This window comes from Rhineura floridana, chromosome 18, assembly GCF_030035675.1.
Source record: "Rhineura floridana isolate rRhiFlo1 chromosome 18, rRhiFlo1.hap2, whole genome shotgun sequence".
In the NCBI taxonomy this organism is placed as follows: Eukaryota; Metazoa; Chordata; class Lepidosauria; order Squamata; family Rhineuridae; genus Rhineura; species Rhineura floridana.
In genome coordinates this window covers 6,314,884-6,338,425 of record NC_084497.1, presented here as the reverse complement: position 1 = coordinate 6,338,425, position 23,542 = coordinate 6,314,884, and the positions used below count along the sequence as shown (strand labels likewise).

General features: G+C 53.3%; 2 protein-coding genes across 7 annotated transcripts in view; one reads left to right on the top strand and one right to left on the bottom strand.

Moving 5' to 3' along the window:
- Window positions 1-20,690, top strand: part of GNG7 (G protein subunit gamma 7) — a 106,541-nt gene extending 85,851 nt beyond the window's left edge. The window contains exons 1-3 of one of the 6 annotated variants that reach the window (XM_061601135.1): window positions 11,384-11,459; window positions 14,748-14,868; window positions 16,566-20,690. In XM_061601135.1, the coding sequence (XP_061457119.1) occupies window positions 14,788-14,868; window positions 16,566-16,691 (207 nt within the window). In that variant the 5' untranslated portion in view covers window positions 11,384-11,459; window positions 14,748-14,787 and the 3' untranslated portion in view covers window positions 16,692-20,690. Of the gene's footprint in view, window positions 1-11,383; window positions 11,460-11,482; window positions 11,546-11,854; window positions 12,016-12,061; window positions 12,160-12,223; window positions 12,435-14,747; window positions 14,869-16,565 lie in introns of those variants that run through there. The other 5 variants (XM_061601138.1, XM_061601133.1, XM_061601136.1 and 2 more) reach the window with 5 other exon arrangements.
- Window positions 4,956-11,675, bottom strand: LOC133372473 (protein B4-like). Its single transcript, XM_061601132.1, has 5 exons — window positions 11,288-11,675; window positions 10,052-10,332; window positions 9,160-9,349; window positions 7,086-7,147; window positions 4,956-5,621 (listed from the first exon to the last, which is right to left on the bottom strand). The coding sequence occupies exons 1-5, from the start codon at window positions 11,301-11,303 to the stop codon at window positions 5,262-5,264; spliced, it is 909 nt and encodes a 302-aa protein (XP_061457116.1). The 5' UTR covers window positions 11,304-11,675; the 3' UTR covers window positions 4,956-5,261.
- Window positions 20,691-23,542: the final 2,852 nt, after the last annotated feature.

Genomic DNA, 23,542 nt, shown 5'->3' with positions numbered 1-23,542 from the left:
TCCTTAAAGAAGGGCTGAGGGAAACATCTGTGGCCCTCCGGAACTCGTTGGACCTTCCCCCCATCCACAAAACCCCCAGGAGCCAGTGTGGACAATGGTTAGGGATGATGGGAGACGGAGTCCAGCAAGATCTGCAAGGCCACCACAAATCTCTCTCTCTCTCTCTCTCTCTCTCACACACACACACACACTCTGAAGATTGCAGTCTTCTCCCTGGCCCTGGCTTTGCAAAAGCGTAGCATGAAGTTTCAACAACAGAAGCAGCTGGCCCCGGGGGGGGGGGGAGAGAGGCAGAGAGTCTTTCCACAACCCATTTCTTTGACCGTATCACTGCCAGTGCCCATGGGCAATTTAGCAGGTGCCTTTTCCCTCTCCCACTGCCCCCTGCGTACAAGAATGCCAAGGAATAGATTACATATCCAAGGACCAAGGTGGTGGGCTCCCCGACACTGAAGGCCTCCAAGAGGCCACTGGGCAGCCATCTGTCGGGAATGCTTTGATTTGGATTCATGCATTGCGCAGGGGGTTGGCCTGGATGGCCTTACAGGCCCCTTCCAACTCTATTATTTTATGATTTTCTGACTTTATTAATGCTTGGTGAAGGGAGGGTGTCCTTTTAAAAAAAAATCCTGCATGAATTAAGCGTATGCATGAGGAATTGGGGAGTGGGAGGAGAGTGTTTTCCATGGTGGGCCGTGGGGCAACTCGCCATGTAAGAAGAGCCCGTATGCTGGATCAGGCCAAAAGGGGCCTGTCTAGCCCAGCATTCTGTTCTCACAGTGGTTAACCAGTTGCCCCAAAGGGAGGAAGCGGGACCGGCGCGCAACAGCAACCTCTGCTCCCCACTCGCAATTCCCAGCCACTGACATTATTCAGAGGTATCCTGCCTCCCACGTAGCTGCCGTGGCCTTTTATGCCCCGTTAAATGCTTCCGTCCCAACAAGGGGAAAAAAAACAGGCTGCTTCCCTCTACTACGGGAAGCCACTGCGCCACTCCCCACCCTCATCTCACACCTGTTTGCATACCAAGCAACCAACGGGGAAGGGAGAAGGTTGCCATGCCTACCAATTTTGATGGTGGTTGAATTGGTAGCAATTTTGTGCACAGAAAGATATTACACACCAGCTGTTCCCCTGAAGAAGGCCTACGTATAGTGGCTGAAACGCAATGGGCTATTGAATAAAATACATTTTTCTAGCATCTTGGGGTTCCCCCCTTTTTTTCTTTTTTCGGGCAGGCAAAGGCAGGGCAAGGAGACTGGAGTTAGCATGGCGACAGGGATGCAGAAGGCGACAAGCTCTGGCAGTTCACTTATATGTAAACTCTCCACGGTTTGCCGAGGGGAGATCATGTAGTATTGGCCGGGGCTTTCGATATGGCCAGACCTCCGTGTCTGGAGCGGATGCAGGACTTCTCCCCGCCCCCCCCCAGCCTGTCTCCTTTAAATCTCCGCATCAAGTGGCAAGAGCCAACTCTAATCTCCCCTGACTGGATCCTGAAAGGAAGATTTTATTTCATTTTTAAGCTCCCACTTGCTGAATCCTCAGGAAGGAGCCAAAGGATGCTAAGCACCCACCTCTTCCCCCCCCTTCCAAAAGATGACCTCATTTTTTTAGGAACAGAGAAAGGTTGTTTTGTGTGTATATTTTTTTGTAATTGGGGGTGTGGGAGGAGAATGGGTTTTTCCCCCCAGCTTGTCTGGAGAGAACAGAGCTGTCTCCATGTTTGCTTTCACACTTCCTGCCACCACAGCTTGGCTGCCGAATGAGCAATTTGATTCTTACCTACCCACCCCCTCCGACTCCCTATTGCACTCAAAATTAATAATAAAAATGCATCCAGCAAGCCTATGTCCGCGTGTGTGTTTTGAACCAAAGGTTACGGGTCATAAAAAGCTGCCGTCTCCAAGCTTGGCTGCTTGGCTCATTGAACAAGCCCATTGCTTAGGAAAAGCAGCACATGGAACCCCCACTGATCCCAAATGTGCCTTCCTTATGCCCTTCTGAGGAACAGCCCCCGCATGCAATGTGCGTCAGGAATTAGGGAAACCAGCTTGATAGATGATCTGTCTGTTGCTTGGCCTTCCCTTCGTTCTCCCTTACAAATTTCCACCAATGTCAGACAGAGATAGACGAACTGGAAATAAATAAATAAATTGGAGGGGGGCCCTCGAAGAACACACAAGGAAAGGAGCCAACTTCTTCCCTTTCAGCTGCTCAGTCAAAGACTTCCTTGCCAAGGCGCTTGGCCGGGCATGAGGAGGAGCAGGTTTGGCGTTTGGGGGACAGGAAGCTCTGCCAGCCTCGTGTTGATGCTCCCTGTTCCTCAGTGGGCCGGATTGCACCGGAGTCTCAAAAGGCAGCCCAGTCAGAGGACTGGGGATTTCCTGCAGGGGATGGCTCTGTTGCGAGTTCAAGGGTCCCAGAGCATCTTCCCTTCAAGGAGAGGCCAATGTGTGTGTGTGGGGGGGGCGTTAATTTGGGGACCGGGACAGGTCATGCAACAAGGGGTGGGCACGATAAGAGGTTTGCAGAGTTGCGCACGGCATGGAGCAAACGGGCAGAGAGGATTCATGTCTCCCTCTCGTAAAGCAAAACTGACAGGAAAGGAAGAGCGTCAGGAGAACTGTTGAAAGTCAACATTCATAATGAACTCACTGCAGTCACCAGCCACAGCCGGTGGAGACGGCCCTTAGACGCGGTGGCCAATTGACAGCTAAAGAAACCTCCATGTCCACAGGCAGTCTACCTCTGCATGTCCGCTGTGCAGGATGGGAGCGAGGGAGAAGCCCGCTTCCTCCACACAGGTCTCCCAGAAGTATTTACGATGAGGAGGACTGGCTTCGTCTCTGGTTCGATCCGTCAGGGTGCTTCTTGGCATTCTTAAGAGTTGAATCCATAGTGCCACAGCCATCTGCCCAGGAAGCCAAAATGACAATCGTTACAGCAGAAGGAATGGGGCAACTGCGTTTGTGTAGAAAGAGATGTGGATTTGGGACATCATCGCAGTCGCTCTCACAGCCATGGACAGCACACTTTTGCTGCTGGAGAAGTCTCGTCACAAGCCTCCGTGATCAGTCCAGTAGCAGTCTTGTTGCAGGCAGGAAGGACTTGCCTCGACAGCTGCATGGCAGAAATTGCACAGGAGAAGCTTCTGCAGAGCCAGCCTTCCTTGGTTCTTGAGGGACAGAAACCAGGAAGACGCTGGATGCTTTTACCTCCAGTATTTTAACGTAAAGCGCCTTGGAAAGATTTGTATCCTGAAAGGTCAGACGTAACAAAAATAATGAAATCATAGCAATGCTGACAATTACGTGTGTTCATTTCACCCAGTTGTAAAAAATAGGAGAAGAGCCCTGTCAGTCCCAAGAAAGCCCTTGTTATGTGGGTTAGGGGGGTGGGGAGAGAAGGGGGGGGCTCCTCCCAGCTCTGCAAGTTGTGCTGACTCGCCTGTGCTGACTCTTGTCTTCGTACAGCCAAGCAAGTGGGGATGCTGTCCTTGTCCCTGAGTGATCTGTGACTCGCTGAGCTGAAGCAGTATACAAAGAGGCTGAGGTCCACCATGGTAGTCTAAGCGATTACCTTGCCACAGACAAAAAAGAAGCCAAAATATTGCTCGGAGAGCATCGTGATGGAGACACTCTTAAATCTCCTCCTGTGCCAGAATTAATACAAGGACCTTGAACCTGGCTCGGTAGCCAATGGGCAGCCAGTGCAGATGTTTTAAAAGTGGCGTCACGTGTTCTCAGCCATGTGCTCCCATCAGCAATTTGGCCGCCACATTTTGCACCCACGGGAACTTCCAGAGCAGGGCCAAGGGAAGCCCCACATAGAGTGCATTGCAGTAATCCAGCCTCAAAGTTCCCAGTGCATGGACTACAGAGGTCAGGCTATCCCTGTCCAGGAATGGCCTTGGCTGACAAACCAGGCAAAGGTGGTAAAAGGCACTCCTAGCCACAGAGGATACTTGGGCCTCTAGTGACAAAGATTAATCCAGGAGCACCCCAAAGCTAAGACTGTGGTCCTTCAGAGGGAGCGTGACCCATCCAGAACAGGTAGCTTGCCTATCTCCTGGATGTGGGAACCACCTACCCAAAGAGCCTCCGTCTTCCCAGGATTCAAGCACAGTTTATTGGTCCTCGTCCAGTCCAGCGTTCAGACTCCAATCCAGGGCATTCACAGTCTCTCTTGACTGAGATGTTATGGAGAAATAGAGCTGCGTGTCATCAGCACGTTGCTGACATCTTGCTCCGAAACTCCTAATGACTGTTCCCAGTGGCTTCATATAGACGTTGAATAGCACTGGGGAGAGAATAGTGCCCTGCGGAACCCCATAGGACAAGTGCCAGGGGGCCAAGGAGCACTCGCCCAGTGTTGCTCTCTGGATGCAACCCTGGAGGTAACAGCGGAACTATCGTAATAGTGCCTCCAATCCCCATCCCGCTGAGTTGGTCCAGGAGGATACCATGGTCAGTGGTATCAAATGCCACTGAGAGACTTAGCAAAACTAACGGGGTCGCCCTCGCCCTCTCATGTTATTTTTGGAAATAGAAATGGACTGCCTTCAAGTTGATCCCGACTTATGGCCACCCTATGTAGGGATTTCATGGTAAGCCGTGTTCAGAGGGGGTTTACCGTCGCCTCCCTCTGAGGCTGGTCCTCCCCAGCTGGCCAGGGCCTGCTCAGCTTGCCACCGCTGCACCAGCCAGCCCTTTCCTTGTCTGCAACTGCCAGCTGGGGGGCAACCGGGCTCTTTGGGACTATGCCGCTTGCCCACGGCTGCACAGGGCACGTCACCCCTGAGCCACTCCCTGTGGGGTGATCTTTAGCTGGCCCTTTGCACCCAGGAGACACGAGCGGGGATTTGAACTCACAGCCTCTCTCCTCCCCACTGTGCTACCTCATTTAAACGGTAATTTTGCATGATCCAGAATGGAACCAAAGACGCCGTGCAATTAATGGCTTGCTGAACATTAAGTTTATTGAAAAATACAAGATATTTAAAAACAGCGTTTGTTTGTTTTTACAAAAAGAGTGCTATAAATTGGTCTTGGTGCCAGAGATCAGGGATATGGTACAGTAAATATGTGTTTTTCCCGCATCTCCCTTGACAAAAGAGCAGGTGGCTAGAGGGAGACATTTTGGACATCCACCCCTCCCTCGCTTCTGAATCTGCCGGCCAGCGGGGGGGGGGGAGACAGGGGTGCCCATGGCAACTGGTTGCCCTTTGCAGCAGCAGCTGCCCCCGTTGCATGGCCCACTCAGGCATCCTCAGGGAGTTGCTTGGGCCCGCCGGCTGCCCCCTTCTTCCCCTTGGCTTTGGAGGGCTTTGGCACCTGCCCCCCAGCCTTGGCTTTGCCCACCCCCTCTCCAGTCTTGGTCTCCTTTGCCGCTTTGTCTTTCTCGGCCGGCAGAGGTGGCGGTAGCTTGGTTCTGTCACTGGCCTCTGCCTTGGTGGGAGCCTTGGCTCTGGCCCCCATCTTGCCTTCCTTGGGGGCCGCCTTCTTGGGGGCACTGGGCGGGTTTTCCTGTGGCGCTTTGGGAGCGCTTGGTTTCTTCAGAGCTTCTTTCCCCTCGGAGGCTTTTCCCTTTCGCTCCTTCCGTGGAGCTTTACCTGGGCCCTACATGGAAGAGAGAGATGGCAAACAGTGGCCACCGTTGCCGAGGACTCTTGTGGAGTTGTTCGCTGTGACTTTTTTCTGAAACTAGCTAAAGGAAATCCAACAGAGTCAAATGCAAAAAGTTCATTCCTTTTGGGGGCAGCGGGGGGGAAGCAAAATGTGGCCCTCCAAGCCTCTCAAAACTTTCTGCAGGCCGGCTCCACACGGAACATGGCCTCTAATAGTGCATCTTATTTGCATGGATGGAGGATAAGGAAGAGTGCGAGATGAGTACTGCACAGAAGTAAAATTTTGCACCTGTTGCTCCGCCCAGAGGCCAGTGTGGTGTAGTGGTTAAGGTGTTAGACTACGACCTGGGAGGCCAGGGTTCGAATCCCTACACAGCCACAAAGCTCACTGGGTGACCTTGGGCCAGTCACTCCCTCTCAGCCTTAGAGGAAGGCAATGGTAAAACCACCTCTGAATACTGCTTACCATGAAAACCCTATTCATAGGGTCGCCATAAGTCGGGATCGACTTGAAGGCAGTCCATTCCCATTTTACTCCGCCCACTTTTGCCTCTGGCCCCGCCCACCGCTATTGGCATGTGGCCCCTTGAAGGCTTGCGCAGGAGGGAATGTGGCCCTTGGGCTGGAAAAAGGTTCCCAGCCTGAGCTTCAGATCAGAAAGGAAACGCAAAATTGCCAAGGGATGGGGGGTGGTCAGCATGTGTGTAAAACAGGCCGTAGCGGATCACAGACTGAATCCCAGGAGATCAGTGTGATGCAGCTGTGAAAAAAACAAACCCAAGCTAATGTGAGTCCAGGCCACAGGAACAGAACCTTCGTTCCCAAGTCCCGAGAAGCAGCAATCCCGTACTCGGCGGACTTGCATCTTGAGCGTATAGTGGGACCAGGGCTGGGTGCTGTGCTTTTGCATAGGAACATCTCCCTTATACTGAGTCAGACCACTGGTCCATCTGACTGGCAGTGGCTTTCAGGCAGGCGTTGCCCCCAAGCCCTATCTGGAGATGCCCTTGGGGATTGAGCCTGGGACCTTCTGCCTGCAACGCAGGTGCTCTGCCACTCAGCTGCGGCCCTTTCCCGAAGGATAAGGCTTGATACATACGTAAGTGCTTTATATGCATGTAAACAGAATGGGAGCGGAGGGGAGGGCAAAGAAAATAATCAGAGACACAGAAAGCAACTCCGAGTAATGGTTGGAGGAACTGCATAGGTTTAGCTTGGAGAAGAGGCTGTCGGAGTGGGGACATGAACTAGCACCCTTCGGACCCTGGAAGAGGGCAGAGTTATGACCAGATCAGGCTAGTTTAAGACCTTTAAATTTAAGACTTTGCAGAATCCATGCCGACTCACTCCAGCCCTTTAAACCCCCCGCCCTGCTTGCAGGACTTAATGGTGTGGCCCTGCAGGTCCCCAGCAAGGAAGCCACACCCTGCATTCGGCACCCTCCGCCAGGACTTACTTCGCCAGCGTTTGCCTTGGACTGCTTGCTTGCAGACTTCTTTTCCTCCCCCTCGGCTCTTGCTGAGGGAAAAAACAAGACAATTAAACGTGGGGACCCACTTGCTTCTCCAGCCTCTTTTGCCATGAAGCTGCCAGGGCCACCTCCGGACAGAGGAAGAGGCTTTCAGGGCCACACTGCTCACCGTGAGGGCCGTGCGCCACAAGCTGGACAACTGAAATAGACAGAGAGAGAGATTCCCAGCCCAAAACAGAGTCAGTGCTGGCCCACATTCATATCCTCCCTTGCGCTCCTACTGGGAGGAAGGACGGGATATCAATCAGAGAAGACTGAGGGGAGATAGGACAGCACTCTTCAAGTACATGAAAGGTTGTCACACAGAGGAGGGCCGGGATCTCTTCTCGATCGTCCCAGAGTGCAGGAGACGGAATAATGGGCTCAAGTTGCAGGAAGCCAGATTTCGACTGAACATCAGAAAAAACTTCCTAACTGTTAGAGCCATACGACAATGGAACCAATGACCTAGAGAGGCAGTGGGCTCTCCGACACTGGAGGCCTTCAAGAGGCAGCCTGTTTGGGATGCTTTGATTTGGATTCCTGCATTGAGCAGGGGGTTGGCCTTGATGGCCTTACAGGCCCCTTCCAACTCTACTATTCTATGACTCTGTGGTCCAGCGTCCTGTTCACACAATGGCCAGCCAGGTGCCCATTATGGGAAACCCGCGCAGAGGACCTGAGCGCAAGACCACTCTCCCCTCCTGCGGTTTCCGGCAGCTGGCATTCAGAAGCACCCTGCCTCTGACTGTGGAGGGAGAACACGGGCCTCGTGGCTAGTAGCCATTGATCGGCGGTTTCTCCTCCTCCATCAATGGGTACAATCCTCATGGAAGCCGTCCATGCTGGTGGGAGCGAGTTCCATAGTTTGACTCTGCGCTGCTGCGTGAAGGTGGCCTTCCTTTTACTCCTCTCTTACAGACCTGGTCAGTTTGGGACTGCACACTCACTGGAGCAAGGGACCCATCTGCTTACGTGGCGGACGGTCCGTTCAGGCAACCTACAGCAAGACCCACAGCCTGGGCGGGTTTTTGCCTCAAGCCTTGGTGTCACTTCCTCAGCGGTTTCCTTGAAACCTTGCTTTGGCAGGATAAGAACAAGAAGAAGAGCGCTGCAGCTGCTGGATCGGGCCAAAGGAGGCCCATCCCGTCAAGACCCCGTTCTCTCTCTGGTCAACGAGACGCCCCAGTTGGGAAGAAGCCCCAAAGCAGGACCAGCACTCAAGCCTCTCCCCCAATGCAATTCCTGGCATCATAGAATAGTAGAGTTGGAAGGGGCCTGTAAGGCCATCCAGTCCAACCCCCTGCTCAATGCAGAATCCAAATCAAAGCATTCCCGACACATGGCTGTCCAGCTGCCTCTTGAAGGCCTCCAGTCACTGAGGTTAAGGCAGAGGCTTTTACCTGCTGCCCACGTCACTGTTCCCAACTGCTGGTTTGGCTCGCCTGCCCTTGATGCTCTGCTAAGAAAAGGATCCTCGCTGGGTCAGGCCAGAAAGCCACCTGGACCAGTGCCCTGTTCCCAACAGCGTGCTGCTGGCTGCCCTGCTTTATGGCTTTCCTGGGGGCTATAGCATTGTTTAGCGCTCATCTCCCCGCCATCTCAACCAGGTCTCCAGCGTCAGGATGGCACACCTGATGGACGGAGCAGCTAACCTTAGTTCAGAGTCCTGCTGAGATTTCAGGGAGTCCCACAGGGAAGAGGAAGGGAGAATCATAGAATAATAGAATAGCAGAGTTGGAAGGGGCCTGTAAGGCCATCCAGTCCAACCCCCAGCTCAGTGCAGGAATCCAAATCAAAGCATTCCCAACAGATGGCTGTCCAGCTGCCTCTTGAAGGCCTCCAGTGTCGGAGAGCCCACTCCCTCTCCAGGTAATTGGTTCCATTGTCGTATGGCTCTAACAGTTAGGAGAGCCACATCACTGAGAGCCACATTGCCTTCGAGAGTGGAGGGGTGATGACCAGGCCAGCCCCCCATGAGATGTGCCTGGGCCCCACAGCAGGTGAGGGGGGCTCCTACCAGAAGCTGGCCCTTCCTTCTTGCCTCTGCGTCCTAGTTTCTCAGCTGCTGCCTTGGCTTTAGGCTTCCTTGCTGCTTTCGTCGGTTTAGATGCGGTTTTCCCGTCCAAAGGTGGCAGCTCTTCTGCCGCCGCCGCCGCTGCCGCCTCCTTTTTTTCGCCCTTCCGGGACTTTGGCTTTTGTGCGCCTAACTGAAGAAATCAAAACACAAGAAACCAAGCCCTATGAGGAGAGACTGAAAGCACTGGGCCTGTTTAGCCTTGAGAAGAGAAGACTGAGGGGAGATAGGATAGCACTCTTGAAGTACATGAAAGGTTGTCACACAGAGGAGGGCCGGGATCTCTTCTCGATCATCCCACAGTGCAGGACACGGAAGAATGGGCTCAAGTTGCAGGAAGCCAGATTTCGACTGGACATCAGGAAAAACAGCTGCATTCAAGAGGCCACTTGGATAGCCAACTGTCAGGGATGCTTTAAGTTAGATTCCTGCATTGAACAGGGGGTTGGACTGGATGGCCTTATAGGCCCCTTCCAGCTCGACTCTTCTATGATTCTAGGGAGGAGTGGCTGAAATGCAGTCAGCGATTGCTCATATCAGAGTAAGGAGGGACTCTTAGGCCTTGCACCTCCATAGGTGCCGTTCCTTAGTAGGCAGACAAGCCCATTCTGGCATTCCCCCACCACAAAAAACAAACATGTTTTCTCTCCTATTAAACGATACAAGTCTGGTTGACGGGCGACACTAGGCTCAAGGGCCCTTGTGCTACGGAAACCATGCACAACACGGATTAGTCCTTGGGGAGTCCAGGGCAACCAAAGGCCTGGCCATGGGGCGGGGTAGGCCCTGGCAGGAACATCCCACAACTTTGGGTGCCGAGTCGGCACCCTCTTACCTTGAACCTCCCCGTGACCCCCCGCGCAGAAGAGTTGAGCGGCCGGACGAGGTAGCCCTTTTCCATCCCTTTGGCAAAGGCCACCCTCAGGTAATACTTCAGCCGTATCGGGTCGACCTCCGGGTATCTGTTCAGGATGTAGTGCTTGATGGCGACAGCCGAGACCCCCTTCCTCTCGTTGAGGACCTTCATGGCCTCGATCACCATGGTCAGGGTGGGCGGGTGGCGGGGCCTGGAGTTGGCAGAGAGGCTACTTTGCCAGGCAGCCGGGGCATTCCTGGCTGGGAAGGGAATGAGGGGAGCTTGCTCACCAAGGTGCACACACCCCACCCCACCCTCTCCACCCCCGCTGCAGTTTCACAGACATGGCCACCCCGGGCTCCCTTGGGAGGCGACATAGTTTTTAATTAATAATCATTGCAGTAGAAAGGCTGCAATTGCCGAGGTCACCTGAGCTCTCCAGCACCGCAGCTCACGGTCAGAGGGACTCTGTGGGTCAGTAGCCCCAGTGGGCCAAACGTGGTGAAGGGCCATGGCTCTGTGGTCTGACTGAAGAGAAAGCAGGTTCCTACGTTCCTAACATTCCCTCAAAGCCTTGAAGAAGGGAGGCTGCCCCCCTGTGCCCTCTGCAAATGGGGAGGTGGGCTTAGTTTCTCAGGCTAGTGGTAGCCATTTTGGATGGCCCTGGCTGCCCAGATCACTGCTGAGCCTGCAGGCTGGCATTGCCCCCTTGCAGCAGCTGCCCCATCGCCTCCCTCAGGCATCCTTTGGGGCGGGGGCTTCTTTTCCTCAAGGGATCATTCTGCATGCTGAACCAAGTCTCAGATGGCCCAACCCTCCCAGCGCTCAGGTCAAAGAGCGTAGCCCACGGCAGAGGACTCCCATGTGCACTCTTACTCAGGAGTGAGCCCCGCCGGGCTCAGCGGGGCAACTTCCAAGTAAGCCTGCCTGGGATCAGGGTGCCCTAGAGCTCCGGGGGGATGTGAAGGAGCAAAGGACCCCCCCCTTTTAAGCCAGCAGTCATCCCAGATACCTCCTTCCTCCTCTCCAACGCTGAGCGTTAAGCTCACGAGTCCTCGGAGAGAACCTCCAAGGCCGGCCAAGACTCATGCAAGGCCTCTCTGCTTCAAACACCCGCCCCCAAAATAATCATCCCACACTCGTCTAAACTGGAAGTTTGTCCTGCAGAAAAGCCAGGTGGAGGGCTGGACGTTTGTGGGCCCTCTTGAGAGTTACCTGGTGCCGCCGCCATGTTCAGCAGTCCCCAAATCTTCCACCCCTCCCTCCTTAAAAGAGGGGCCTGGAGCTGAGCCCCTTTTATGCAGGAGGGAGGCAGGCTGGCTGGCCGGCTCACTCCCTTCCTTCCTTCAAGGTCCTGCTGATTGGAGCCTGGGCTGAAAGGCTGCAGGTGAGGCCCCCTCCCTCCTTGCAAGCCCTGCGGCCTCAGTCCTACCCCTACTTGTGCCAGGGAGTCCAACAGGGCTTTGCTCCCCGGTATGAAATGTGCTTTAGGGGTGGGGGCGCCTTCTGATTACCAAGGCCAGCATTTGCAAATGGGCATTGGGGGGGGTGTGACCAGAGGCTCCCCTTGCACTTTTTAATAGTGCATCAACCCTTCAAGAAAGGCAGCGTCGCCCAACCCTGCCTGAGCAGACACACTGTCTCTACGCAGCTGTTAAAGGCACTCTTTGTGCGCGCAGGGGCCCTTTACTGGCTGTGTAGAAGGGGGGGATTTCTGCAATTTGTTGCTTGCTGAAATTCCCTCCCTCTACACAGCCGTTAAAGGCGCAGGAGCCCAGTGGCCACCCTGGCATTTGAGGGGTGGGCTGGCCAGCCAGAGCGTTCCCAGGATGACCGGCCCCCTACATGAGGCTGCGCTTATTCTTATCACGGCCTGCCTTTCCCCAGCTGGCCCTCCTTGCCCTGCTTAGCTGCAGCCTCCTCCACTCTCTCGTGGTGCAAAGGTTTGCTTTTTCCTCTTGGGGGTAGGGGGAGTTTAGATCCTGGACCGCTCGCTCATTTGCTCGCTCTGTCGGGAAAGCGCTGAATCACACAGGGGAAAGCGCTGCGTTGTGGGCAGTTGCACAGTTGGGACATCCACCCAGAGGGTAGGCAGCACGCTCTCTTGTAGGAACTTAAGACGAGCAGGCTGTGTGGCTCTGTCTAGGGCAGCGTTCGCCTGGGCCTGCCCGGTGCCCCACTGGGAAGGCCACCAACGGTCTGGTCTGCTGCAGCAGGGCTCCTCTAGTGACCTTTGTGTATTTTTTGCGGTTGATGAATGGACGCTGGCAGTGTTGGGCCTCTTACTTAAAACTCCTGAACTTGGCCATGGGGACTGCCGCTTGCCTCACATCCTGGGATGCTATTGGCCCCTTTGTACAAGGTGGGTTTTTTTTAAAAAAAAAAATACGCCTTCCTTGCCTGTCTGGAGCAGCTGCAGCCTTGTGGAGCCCTCCGTCGCTCGCTCGCTCACCTTCTGCCCCAAACGCTGGGCATTCTGGCGACTGGACTGCGGGGGCTGGAAGCCAGCCCTGCGGCTCTCTCGTCTGGGCCAAATCCCCAAGGCCAGGACTGGGGACTCCGACTCCTCCTCCAGGCGGCCTGTTTATTGAGCGTTCCTCCGGGTTTGCTAACAGAAATGTGACACGGAGGTTAGGCGATGTCTGGCCTTTACTGAGGATTTCTTCGGATTTGTTTGCGTGGAGGCTGAACAACGATGATGAGCATTCATCCCGATTTGCTTGTGTGGCGGTCGTACATTTTCCTATTAATCAGTTGCTTACCCCACACTTTTTAATGTGCTCCCCTGTCACTTTCCTAACTGCAAGTCCTTTTTTTTTTTAAAGTGGAGTTGTTGCGCCGCAGTGCATTTAATCCACTTTAAAGGTACAAAACTAAATTCCTGGTATGTGATTGAATCCCTCCTGCAACCCAGGCTAGCAGTTAAAACCGACCATTGCACAGTTCTGCAGGCAGCCACAAGGAAATGCCTGCCAGAACAGGGTTATAATCTAAAAGAGACATGAGACCAGTAGACTACTGGCAAATTCAGAAGTGCAAGGCCCCTTCATGATAGTTGCAGCCATGACACGCGGCGCCCTGTTTTTTTTGCTGCTGGGTTGAGAATGAGATCCTTGTTAGTGCCTTTTCCCAGAACAAGAGACGTCCCTAGGAGCCAATCAGCATGAAAGAGGAGAGTGTTAGCTACTGAGAAGAGTCTATTCTGGCTGTCTCACCTCCTTTCACTCTGATTGGCTCCAATCTGCAGGAAAGGATGAGGCACGCGAGAAGACTCTTCCCAGTGGCTAACACACTTCCCTTTCATGCTGATTGGCTCATAGGATTCTGGAGACATTGGGACCCTGCTCCCAAAAAAGTAAGGGGTCCAAGACCTTCCCGAGACCGTGGACGACTACACCCCTGCACGAGGAAAAAGGGAGTAGGAGGGAGGAAGGGAAAGCCAGCTCAAGCACAAGTTCTTAAAGTTACAGGCCATGTCAGTGGCAGTTCTGCCTGTCTTGCCCTTGATGAGGAGCAGTCCTCCCCCTCCCGCCCCCAAGGTCAGGATCCAGAAGCAGAACAGGTGATAATGTCCGTGCCGGAAGGACAGGGCAGTTCCTGCCACACAGTTATAGTTTCTTATTATTCTTACTGTTTCCATTTATAGACCGCTTACTATCTAAAAGATCTCAAAGCAGTTTACAATAGAATACACAAGGTACAGTAAAAACCATATCAAATTAATTTACAAAGCAAAATACATAAACAGTATCCATATCCATAAAGAAATGGACAAGGACTGCCTTCAAGTCGATCCTGACTTATGGCTACCCTCTGAATAGGATGTTCATGGTAAGCAGCATTCAGAGGGGGTTTCCCATTGCCCCCTCTGAGGCTAGTCCTCCCCAGCTGGCGAGGGCCTGCTCAGCTTGCCACCGCTGCGCAAGCCAGACCCTTCCTTGTCCGCAACTGCCAGATGGGGGGCAGCTGGGCTCCTTGGGACTCTGCAGCTTGCCCACGGCTGCACAGGTGTCAGGGCACGTCACCCCTGAGCCACTCACTGTGGGGTGATCTTTAGCTGGCCCTTGACGCCCAGGAGACACGAGCGGGGAGTTGAACTCACAGACTCTGGACTCCCAGCCAGGCTCTCCTCCCCACTGTGCTAGACCCTATACACAAACACAGTATAAAAGTCAGAATTTACCAAGCGAATTTTACTCTCCTATAGCAATTAATAAAAGTCCAACACGCTTAACGTTGGCCATATTGTGCCCTTCTTTTCCATCTCATTGAGAAACAGTGTTCTGCCCAATAACTACCAGCCCCTCTGGAAATTCTAGGCATTTAATATTTTGGGCAAGTGATCTTGTTCCTTCCACGAGTACAGAGCCTAACCGTTGAGAGCAGTGAATGCCTCCTGGTGGGATATGTGATCCCAGCAAGTCTGAAATTAGTTCTCCCATCTGTGGATGACATCTTGGGTACAGAGGCCTAAAAACGTGAGTGTTGTCGCTTAAAGAAGGGTCCCTCCTGGCCTCCTCTCGCCTCACTGGGTGCCTCACTGGGACTGTGTTTGTTGCAGGTGAAACACCAGGGAGAGTGTGAAGCAGCAGCAGGGAATGCTTGCTCAAATAATGGAAGAAAGAAAGCCAAACTCATCTCCTCTTCCTCTCTCATTTTCCCCCCCCCCCCCCAGCATTCTAGGGGCTGGCCGGACCCAGAGCCGATGGCACAGAATGTCGACCACTAACAACATCGCCCAGGCCCGGAAGCTGGTGGAGCAGCTGCGGATTGAGGCCGGGATCGAGAGGATAAAGGTGAGGCGGAAAGGAAGGAGAGGTTTGGCTCAGCCAGCTGTCCAGGCTGGATCAGGCCAGCTAGGGATGCGGGGGGAGGGAGGTGCTGGGCTGTTGCCGTCGCTGCTGCTTGTATTGGGCAGAGGAAGTGGGCCCGAGACGGAAGAGCGCGTCGTTTTCAGAGAGCTGAAGTGGGCTCGAGACTGCGGCTTCCGCACCTAGTGTCGCTTCTAGTCAGACAGGTGTGGTAGGCTTCTGGATGCGTTCAAAAGCCTGTGTGACGAACGGCAGCAGGAGAGCACAAGTCTCTCTGTGTGTGTGAGAGAGAGAGAGGTCTGTTGCTGCCCGCTAGCCATGAGCAGTAGCCATGATGCCCTTTCCAGAGGCAGAGTACCCCGGCGTGCCTCTTGGCCAGGGTCAGCAGCGTTTGCACCCAGCCAGCCATTGTTGGGAAAAGGATACTGTGGGGAAGGGCTGTAGGTCAGTGGCGGACCGGCTGCTTGGCATGCAGAAGGTCCCCGGCTCCATCCCTGGCAAGGATGGGCTGGGTGAGAGCCCTGAGCCTGAAAGAGGAGAAAGCAACTGCCGGTCAGCGTAGATAGCTCTGAGCCAGATGCGCCAATGGTTCCGACTCAGTAGAAAGATGTTTCTGTGACGCGATGGTCTGGTCCCCGCAGGGACGTTCCTTATATACACTGAGTTCCCCCACATAAAAACTGAAAAGCAGGATTGAAAATGGAAATGGACTGCCTTCAAGTCAATCCCAACTTACGGGTTTTCATGGTAAGCGGTGTTCAGAGGGGGTTTCCCATTGCCTCCCTTTGAGGCTGAGAGGCAGTGACTGGCCCAAGGTCACCCATTGAGTTTCATGGCTGTGTGGGGATTCGAACCCTGGTCTCCCCGGTCGTAGTCCAACACACTAAGCAATAGGCCACACTGGCTCTCTAGAGAAGGGTTACATAGCTGTTTTGTCTCTCCCAGGGAGATGCGCCTTCTCTGAAGTCCTCCTGTGAGGCTCTTCAGTGGACAGGAGCGCATCCTGGAAAAAGAGGGAGTTCAGTCGTCTGTAGTCAGAGGAACCTCCACTACCCAATTAAATGAGTTTTGCAGTCACCCACCAAGATTGCCCCGAAAAAGTGTTGCTTGGCACACCGTCCTCTCCTCGTTTGTCAAAGCATGCCGGTGCCTGCTGTCCTTCCCCTTCCCATGCTTAACACACATCTTGGGTTTTGCTGCTGTCTCTGTGGGGTTTGGCTCCCAGAAGAGGCCTTTCAGCTGCAACGGACGGCGAATCCAAAGCTTTGCTGTGGCTTCTGGGGCCTCCCTTCCTTTTGATGCTGAGGTTGGCCACGCTCTGGAGCCTGGTCTTGAGGAAGACGAAGAGAGCAAACGATGGCAGGCAGGTGGGAGGGCTTCTCATCAATAATGGCCGGCCGGCCTGCGCTTAAATGGGCCTGCGCTTCCATCCTGGTACAAAGCCTTCAGGCTTTCCTTTCTCGTCTTGTGGTTCTCCTTCCCCCTGTGATTAGGCTAGACTTGGTTTCAGTCTTAAATAAACAGAGGACTCTAAAAATGCCCATTTCGGAACGAAAAACTGATGCCAAAGCATCCTCCCCACCTCTCCATTGCTCACCCCCTCCAGTCTCTCTCAATCTCTCTCTCTCTCTCTCTCTCTCTGTCTCTCTCTCTCTCTCTCTGTCCCTCCCTCCCCCCCTCAGGTCTCCAAAGCCTCCTCGGAGCTCATGAATTACTGCGAGCAACAGGCCAGAAACGACCCTTTGCTGGTGGGCGTCCCTGCCTCAGAGAACCCCTTCAAGGATAAGAAGCCGTGCACCATCCTATAGCCTGCCTCGCTGTCTCCCCACATGGCCGCCGGCCTGCGTCGATTGGAAGCCAAGCCACGCAGACTTTGAAGCTGCCGCGCAGAGAGGCAAAGGGCTGCACCCCGAGGCTCTGTCGGGGTTTGGCTTAGACTAGCCCAAGAGGCTTCAGAAATTCGGAAACTGAAGTTGGGTGCTAGGTTAGGGGGAAAAGGTGCAGGAGGCAGGGGGAAATGCCCTTTTTGAAACCACCCTGACATCCGGGTGGGTGGGGGGAAGGAGGGGTCTTGGCCTAGCTGCCCGTTTCACTTTGACCCGGCTTTTACCCCCAGAGGCAAGAGGAGAGATGTGGGGCTGGGGGGAGAGGCAGGGTGTCTGTGCATCAGTGCTCCTTTCGTGTGTATAAAATTCATATTTTGCAAGTGACTGACTTCGGAACCAGGGCTTCGGGGTGGGGGTCAGCTAGCGGTGGGGGGGGGATCAGTGTTCAAAGGAGCCATATTTGAAAATATAAATAGAGAGAAGGAGGGGAAAAAACCATGCAATGTCCTGTCCATTCCCAAATGTGCCCCCTAGTTTGGAAACAGTACATACCCCCTGCAGGACGTGTAACAGGAGGTGGGCGAGGGTAGGTGGGCGATGCCCTTTTCTGTGCTGAGCCCACGGGACAAAGGAACCTGTTTCCAGAGGAAATGGCAATCCCCCCCCCCCAGTGAGCACACCCTAACAATTCCCTCCCTACCAACCAGCCTTTGGCGTTCTCCTCTGCCTTCCTTAACAAACCATCTGAGCCCCCTCGTGCTGCTAGACACCGCCACGCCTGCCATCTCGCGAGCCCCCTCTTTCCCTCTTCGTCAGATTGGTGGGAGTCACGGAACCGGGAGCCCACCTTCCCAGCTTAATGCTCCCGACACAATGCACACAGGCCTCTGTGCCGCAAGCGGAAGAACTTGAGGGGTATGTGGGGTGTGTGTCTTCCTTCCCCTGGAAGAGGAGCGAAGCGTGCGCTGCAGTCTGAGAAGACTCGCACGCGTTGGAGAGGGAAGGTCATGATCACAACGGATGCCAACAGAGCATCTCTGTGCTGCTAGCCGATGACACCGAAGGTCACCTTCGGTTACAGAAAGGAAGGAAGTGGACATCACAGCCCAGGTGAATAGTGCTCATTAGCTGCAGGCAGATTTTTCAGGCACTTCTTATTGAAGGAATGATGGGGATGAACTGAACTCTGGGAAGTTCCTATCAAAGCAACAGGTTTCCAACACACACACCCTCCAGTCCTCTGTGCTGGCTGGAGGCGTGTACGGCTGTCTCCTTTAACTCAGATCATGAGCATTTCATGAAAGCATAATTCGGGCTCTTCAGGCGAGCAAGAATATCAGAAGGGGCCCACCTGGTCTAGCATCCTGCAGTGGCCGAAGGGCTCCCCAATTGGGAAGAAGCCCCCAAGCAGGGCACAGTGGCCCACTCCTCCCTGGGGAACTTATTTTCGGGGTGGAGACTTCCGAATCCACCCTCAGCCAGGCCCCAGATGCGCACGTGCCCCAAAGAGGCTGCTGCAGACGTAGATTCCATGAGAAGGGACATTTCCCAGGGGGGCGGGAGTGAGCATGGGTTGATCCCGCACGTGTGCTGCCCTTGCTTGGATGTGCCACACCAGGAGCCAGACAACGAGGGTCCGAAGGAACGCCTCTGTGGCTCGTTGTCCCTTTCCCCTCCGCCCTCTTGACAGGCCAGGTTTCCAGGGCAATGAGGCCTGGCCAGGAGGGTCGCATTTTGTTGTGCCTTCAGCATCCCCACATTCCTCTCCCTCTCCAAGCAGAACCCTTTTGAGACGTTCCTCACGAAACCAGCAAACGTGGCCCGAAGGCAGGCAGGTGGCTCCATCGGGGCGTGGTGTGTCGCCCCCCACCCCCTTATTTCTGAGGAGGAGGCTCCTTTTCTCCTGCCCCAGCCTTGGGGCCCCTTCTCGCCTGCTGTCCACGGTGCTACTAGGGAGGCCAGAAACGTCTTGGCTTCCTCCCGGTGCCGGCCAATATTTCTCCGCCTCCTCTCTGCAGGCTCCCCGCCACGCTGTTCCCAGGCAGTGGCCAGCATCACCACAAGCCTTTGCAGGAGGAGGAGAGCGCAGGACTGCGCCCATGCACACACACCCCCTTGGTCTTGCTCCGCTCGGAGACATGCAACAGACGCCAGGCTGGCTTTGGTGGGGCCCAGGAAGCCGCCCCCATGCCCCAGTCAGGGTGGGGTGCAAGTCTAGGCACGGCCGGAGCCAGAGGGTCCCTCGTCTGCCTTTATTCCGCCTTTCAGGGGATGTGCAATGCGAAGGGGGAATCCATTTGCAGGATTTAACAGTTAAACAGTGCCAAAGGACCATTTGGGGGGGGGCAAAGAGGCAGATGAAGGCCACTTTTTTGGTATGGCACAACTGAGGTTGCTGAATGGCACTGTGGGGGGGAAGCCTTCTGTGCCGAGAGATGGGCCTTCCACCAGGGGCTGATGACTCACAGTTCTCCAGCCGCCAGTGAATCAGCTGGCCAGTCCTGCCATGCCCCAGGAAGACTGGGTGAAACAGCCATGATCTTTTTGGAGGGTTTCCTGTGGACAGGGAGAGGCAGACAGCCAGGAGGGCGTGGGGAGGACACGTCTGTGTTTGGGGAGCGGAGGCGGGGATCCCGAAGGACTCCCAAATCCATAAATCTTTCTGGTTTCCCCCCCCCTTCTATAATAACTTAAATGAGTGACTGTAACCTGTAGGTGTTTTTTTTTTTTTAAATACATACATATATATAGTATAAATCTAAGTGCGGATCAGCAGCTGCTTGTACTTCTGTGCATTTGTTTGGACAGGACAGGACCAAGAGAGAGCCAAAGGCCTCTGGGTGAGGAGGAGGCCCTGTCTCCTTGGGTGCAGACATGATCCCCTTGAGCCTGGAGGAGCCGTTTCCCGGAACTTGCCCTGACAGCCAAAGGGCAAGGGGGAAGGAACCAGGCTGTGCGCTTGCCCCTCCCAAGGAACAAGCCATGGGGCGCGCGTGTGGCTCGCTGCTCCAACCCAGATCGGGCTCTTCTGGGCCTCAGCACTTTATCTGCCTGCCGGCCAGAACCTACCTTAGGCCACCCCCTCTGCCGGCCACCTCCATCCCATTCACAGTGGCCAAGGTGCCTGGCCCGGTCAGTTCTTGGCCATCTTTTAGCCTCGCTGGCAGAGTGGCCCAATGTGTCACTGTTGCAGCAAAGAGGGGATTTGGATGGTGTGGAGGGGGGATTTGTCACAAGCAAGGGGGGGGGGAGAGAAGCCAAAGACCCCTTTTGTACGCTGGTGTGAAAGAGTGCAGGAACCAGACACACACACCACCTTCCTAGGCGTCTGGCTGTGTCAGTCACTTTTCCGCTGCTCTGTTGCCATTTTAAGGAGGAGGCAGCCAATGTGGCCTCCCCAACACACAGCCAATGGGCAGGAGGACCCCATCACCACCCCCCTGGGACACCCCCCATGCTCGCCTCCTGCGAACCAGGCCTTACCTGAGCCTCACACCCCCGCTCACTCCCTCACTCCCTCCCTCTCTCTTTCTGCCAAACTCTTGTTTAAAGAAGTACTTTCCAAGGTTGACTCTTCTTTTTTTTAAATTTAACAAGGTTAAACGTGTGTTTATTTCAGTTTTTTTAAAAAAAGACGCACCAGCCACACGTATGTTTTTGTGCTTTTAATTTCACTCTTTCTCTCTGGTTGACTGTTCTCACTTGCCAAATCCTGATATTGTTGCCAAAAGGAAACGGAGATTTGTAAAGATTATATTTTAGGGAAGTAAAACGTGTGTCTATCCCATAAGCTTGATCATCTCCCTCTCTCTCTCTCTAGTTTCTACTTCTTTGTTTACTTTCTTTTTTGCAATTTCTCCATTTTTCCGGTGTGCCATAGACCAATTTTTCTTGCACAGTGTTTAATATTTTGTGGAATTGCTGTTTTTTTTTTAAAAAAAAAGTAAATCGATAACACAATGAATTAAAAAGTCACTTTTGCTGGCGTGTCTCTCGTCGTCCTTCTAACTGGGGTAAGTAGCTCTGAAATACTCTTTTTTTCCTGCTGGTCTAGACAAGAGTCCACTATTCCGTTTATCTGATGGTGGTAGTGATTTCACAGATTTAGACCTTTCTCTGAAACTCTGGAGAGCCGTTACCAGTCAGTGTGACCAATACTGAGCTAGAGGAACCAAAGGTCTGACTTAATCGAAGGCAGCTTCCGATTCAATCAATCAATCAATCAATCAATTAATTACATTTATATACCACCCCATAGCCGAAGCTCTCTGGGCAGTTTACAGCAATTAAAAACATTAAAAACAAATATACAAATTTTAAAACAAAAAACAATTTAAAACACAATTTAAAACAATTTAAAAAGCCATTTAAAAACACATGCTAAAATGCCTGGGAGAAGAGGAAAGTCTTGACCTGGTGCCGAAAAGATAACAGTGTTGGTGCCAGGCGAACCTCGTCAGGGAGATCATTCCATAATTTGGGGGCCACCACTGAGAAGGCCCTCTCCCTTGTTGCCACCCTCCAAGCTTCCCTCGGAGGAGGCACCCAGAGGAGGGCCTTGGATGTTGAGTGTAGTGTATGGGTGGGTTCGTGTCGGGAGAGGCGTTCCATCAGGTATTGTGGTCCTAAGCCGTGTCAGGCTTTATAGGTTAAAACCAGCACCTTGAATCAAGCTCGGAAACATACAGGCAGCCAATGCAAGAATCGGTTTTATATGTTTGAACCGTCTGGTCCCTGTTACCAATCTATTTAATGGCTGGCGATTCTCCCTTTGCTGTTGGAGGCAGTATGCTTCTAAACGCCAGTGGCTGGAAACCACAGGAGGGGAGAGCGCTCTTGCGCGCTTCCTTTGGGGCACCTGGTTTGCCAGCGTGAGAACAGGATGCTGGACTAGATGGGCCACTGGCCTGGCCCAGCAGGCTCCTCTTATGCTAAAATCAGCCCTTGGTTCACAACCCTGAGAACTAGAATCTTGCTGTGTTTTTATGGGAAGGACCACAGTTCAGTGGTGGAGCATCTGACTTGCACGCAGAAGGTAGAATCATAGAATAGTAGAGTTGGAAGGGGCCTATAAGGCCATCAAGTCCAACCCCCCTGCTCAATGCAGGAGTCCCAATCAAAGCATGATGAGAGAGGGGTTCAGTCCCTGGTAGCATCCCCGGGTAGGGCTCAGAGTGTCCCCTTCCTGAATCCTTGAAGAGCCACTGCCAAGCACTGCATACGATACTGAGCTGGATGGGCCAATGGTTAGACTCAGGATGAGGCAGCGCTGTGTTGCCCTGCTGCCACCGCCAACAGCTCTCCATGCAGCCGCCTGGCTGTTGGCGCTCTGCAGGGCCCCCTCTGCCCTGGCTGGCCAGCTGCGGTGCCAGGCGCCCGCCTTTCCTAACAGCAGGAGCAGAAGGACAGCAGAGCCGGCGGGGAGATAATTATAGCTCCAGAGGAGCTGAAAATAGCAGCAGCAGGAACCAGGCCGGGTTATTTATGGGAGCCGCTCTGGACTTTGTTCCACCAGAGGCTTCCCACTCGCTTTGCCCCTGGCCTAGATGCAAGCCAGCAGTTCTTCCCATATAACACACACACACCCCGGATTACACGCAACCTTCGGCATAGTTTCCACAGGGGTGGTGGTGGAGAGAGAGAACTGAACAATGCAGTGTAGAGTAGCAGTTACAGTGTTGGATAAGGACCTGGGAGACCAGGGTTTGAATCTCTCTCTCTCACACACACACACAGAGCCATGAAGCCCACAGAGTTTTTCGGCCTACACTACCTCACAGGGTTGCTGAGAGGATAAAATGCAGAAGAACCATATGGACCACCTTGGAGGAAAGGTGGTATATAAATGTAATAATGAATAAAATTAAAAATGCTGTAATTCCCACCCAGTGCCAGGAGTTGTAGCCCAGCCACATGGGGCCCCCATGCTGGCTCTAAGTTGGCCATCGGTCTTGATTTGGTGCAAAACCCCTCCTAGCTCTGTTCCTATGAACCCTTCCAAGATTCCTCAGCACAACCCTCACGTGCATCAATTTGACCCCTCTTAACTGCTTTCGAGATCTGTAACTTGGAGCTGCGATGCACAGACATAGCAAGCATGCCCCCCTCCAAAAAAGATCTAAAGAGGGCCAGTGTGGTGTAATGGTTAGAGTGTTGGACTAGTAGGACCTTGGGAGGCCAGGGTTCGAATCCCCACTCAGCCATGAAGCTCACCAGTTGAGCCTGGGCCTGCCACTGTCTCTCAGCCTAACCCACCTCACAGAGTTGTTGTGAGGATAAAATGGTAAAGGAGAGAACCTGGTGCTCCTTGCAGGAACAGTGAGATAGATAGATAGATAGATAGATAGATAGATAGATAGATAGATAGATAGATAGATAGATAGATAGATAGATAGATAGATAGATAGATAGATAGATAGATAGATAGATAGATAGATAGATAGATAGATAGATAGATAGATAGATAGATAGATAGATAGATAGATAGATATGCACAGGATGGAGAAAGATAGATATGCACAGGATGGAGATAGATAGATAGATAGATAGATAGACAGACAGACAGACAGACAGACAGACAGATAGATAGATAGATAGATAGATAGATAGATAGATAGATAGATAGATAGATAGATAGATAGATAGATAGATAGATAGATAGATAGATAGATAGATAGATATGCACTGGATGGAGAGAGAGAGAGAGAGAGAGATTGGAATAGCCAGGTGTAATTTACCCTGCAGGTTAGATGCTGGGAAGCAGGGATTGTCAGAGCCTGGGGCTGGTTTGCTGCTTCAACTTTGCCTTATCCCAGCCCAAACAGATCATCTTT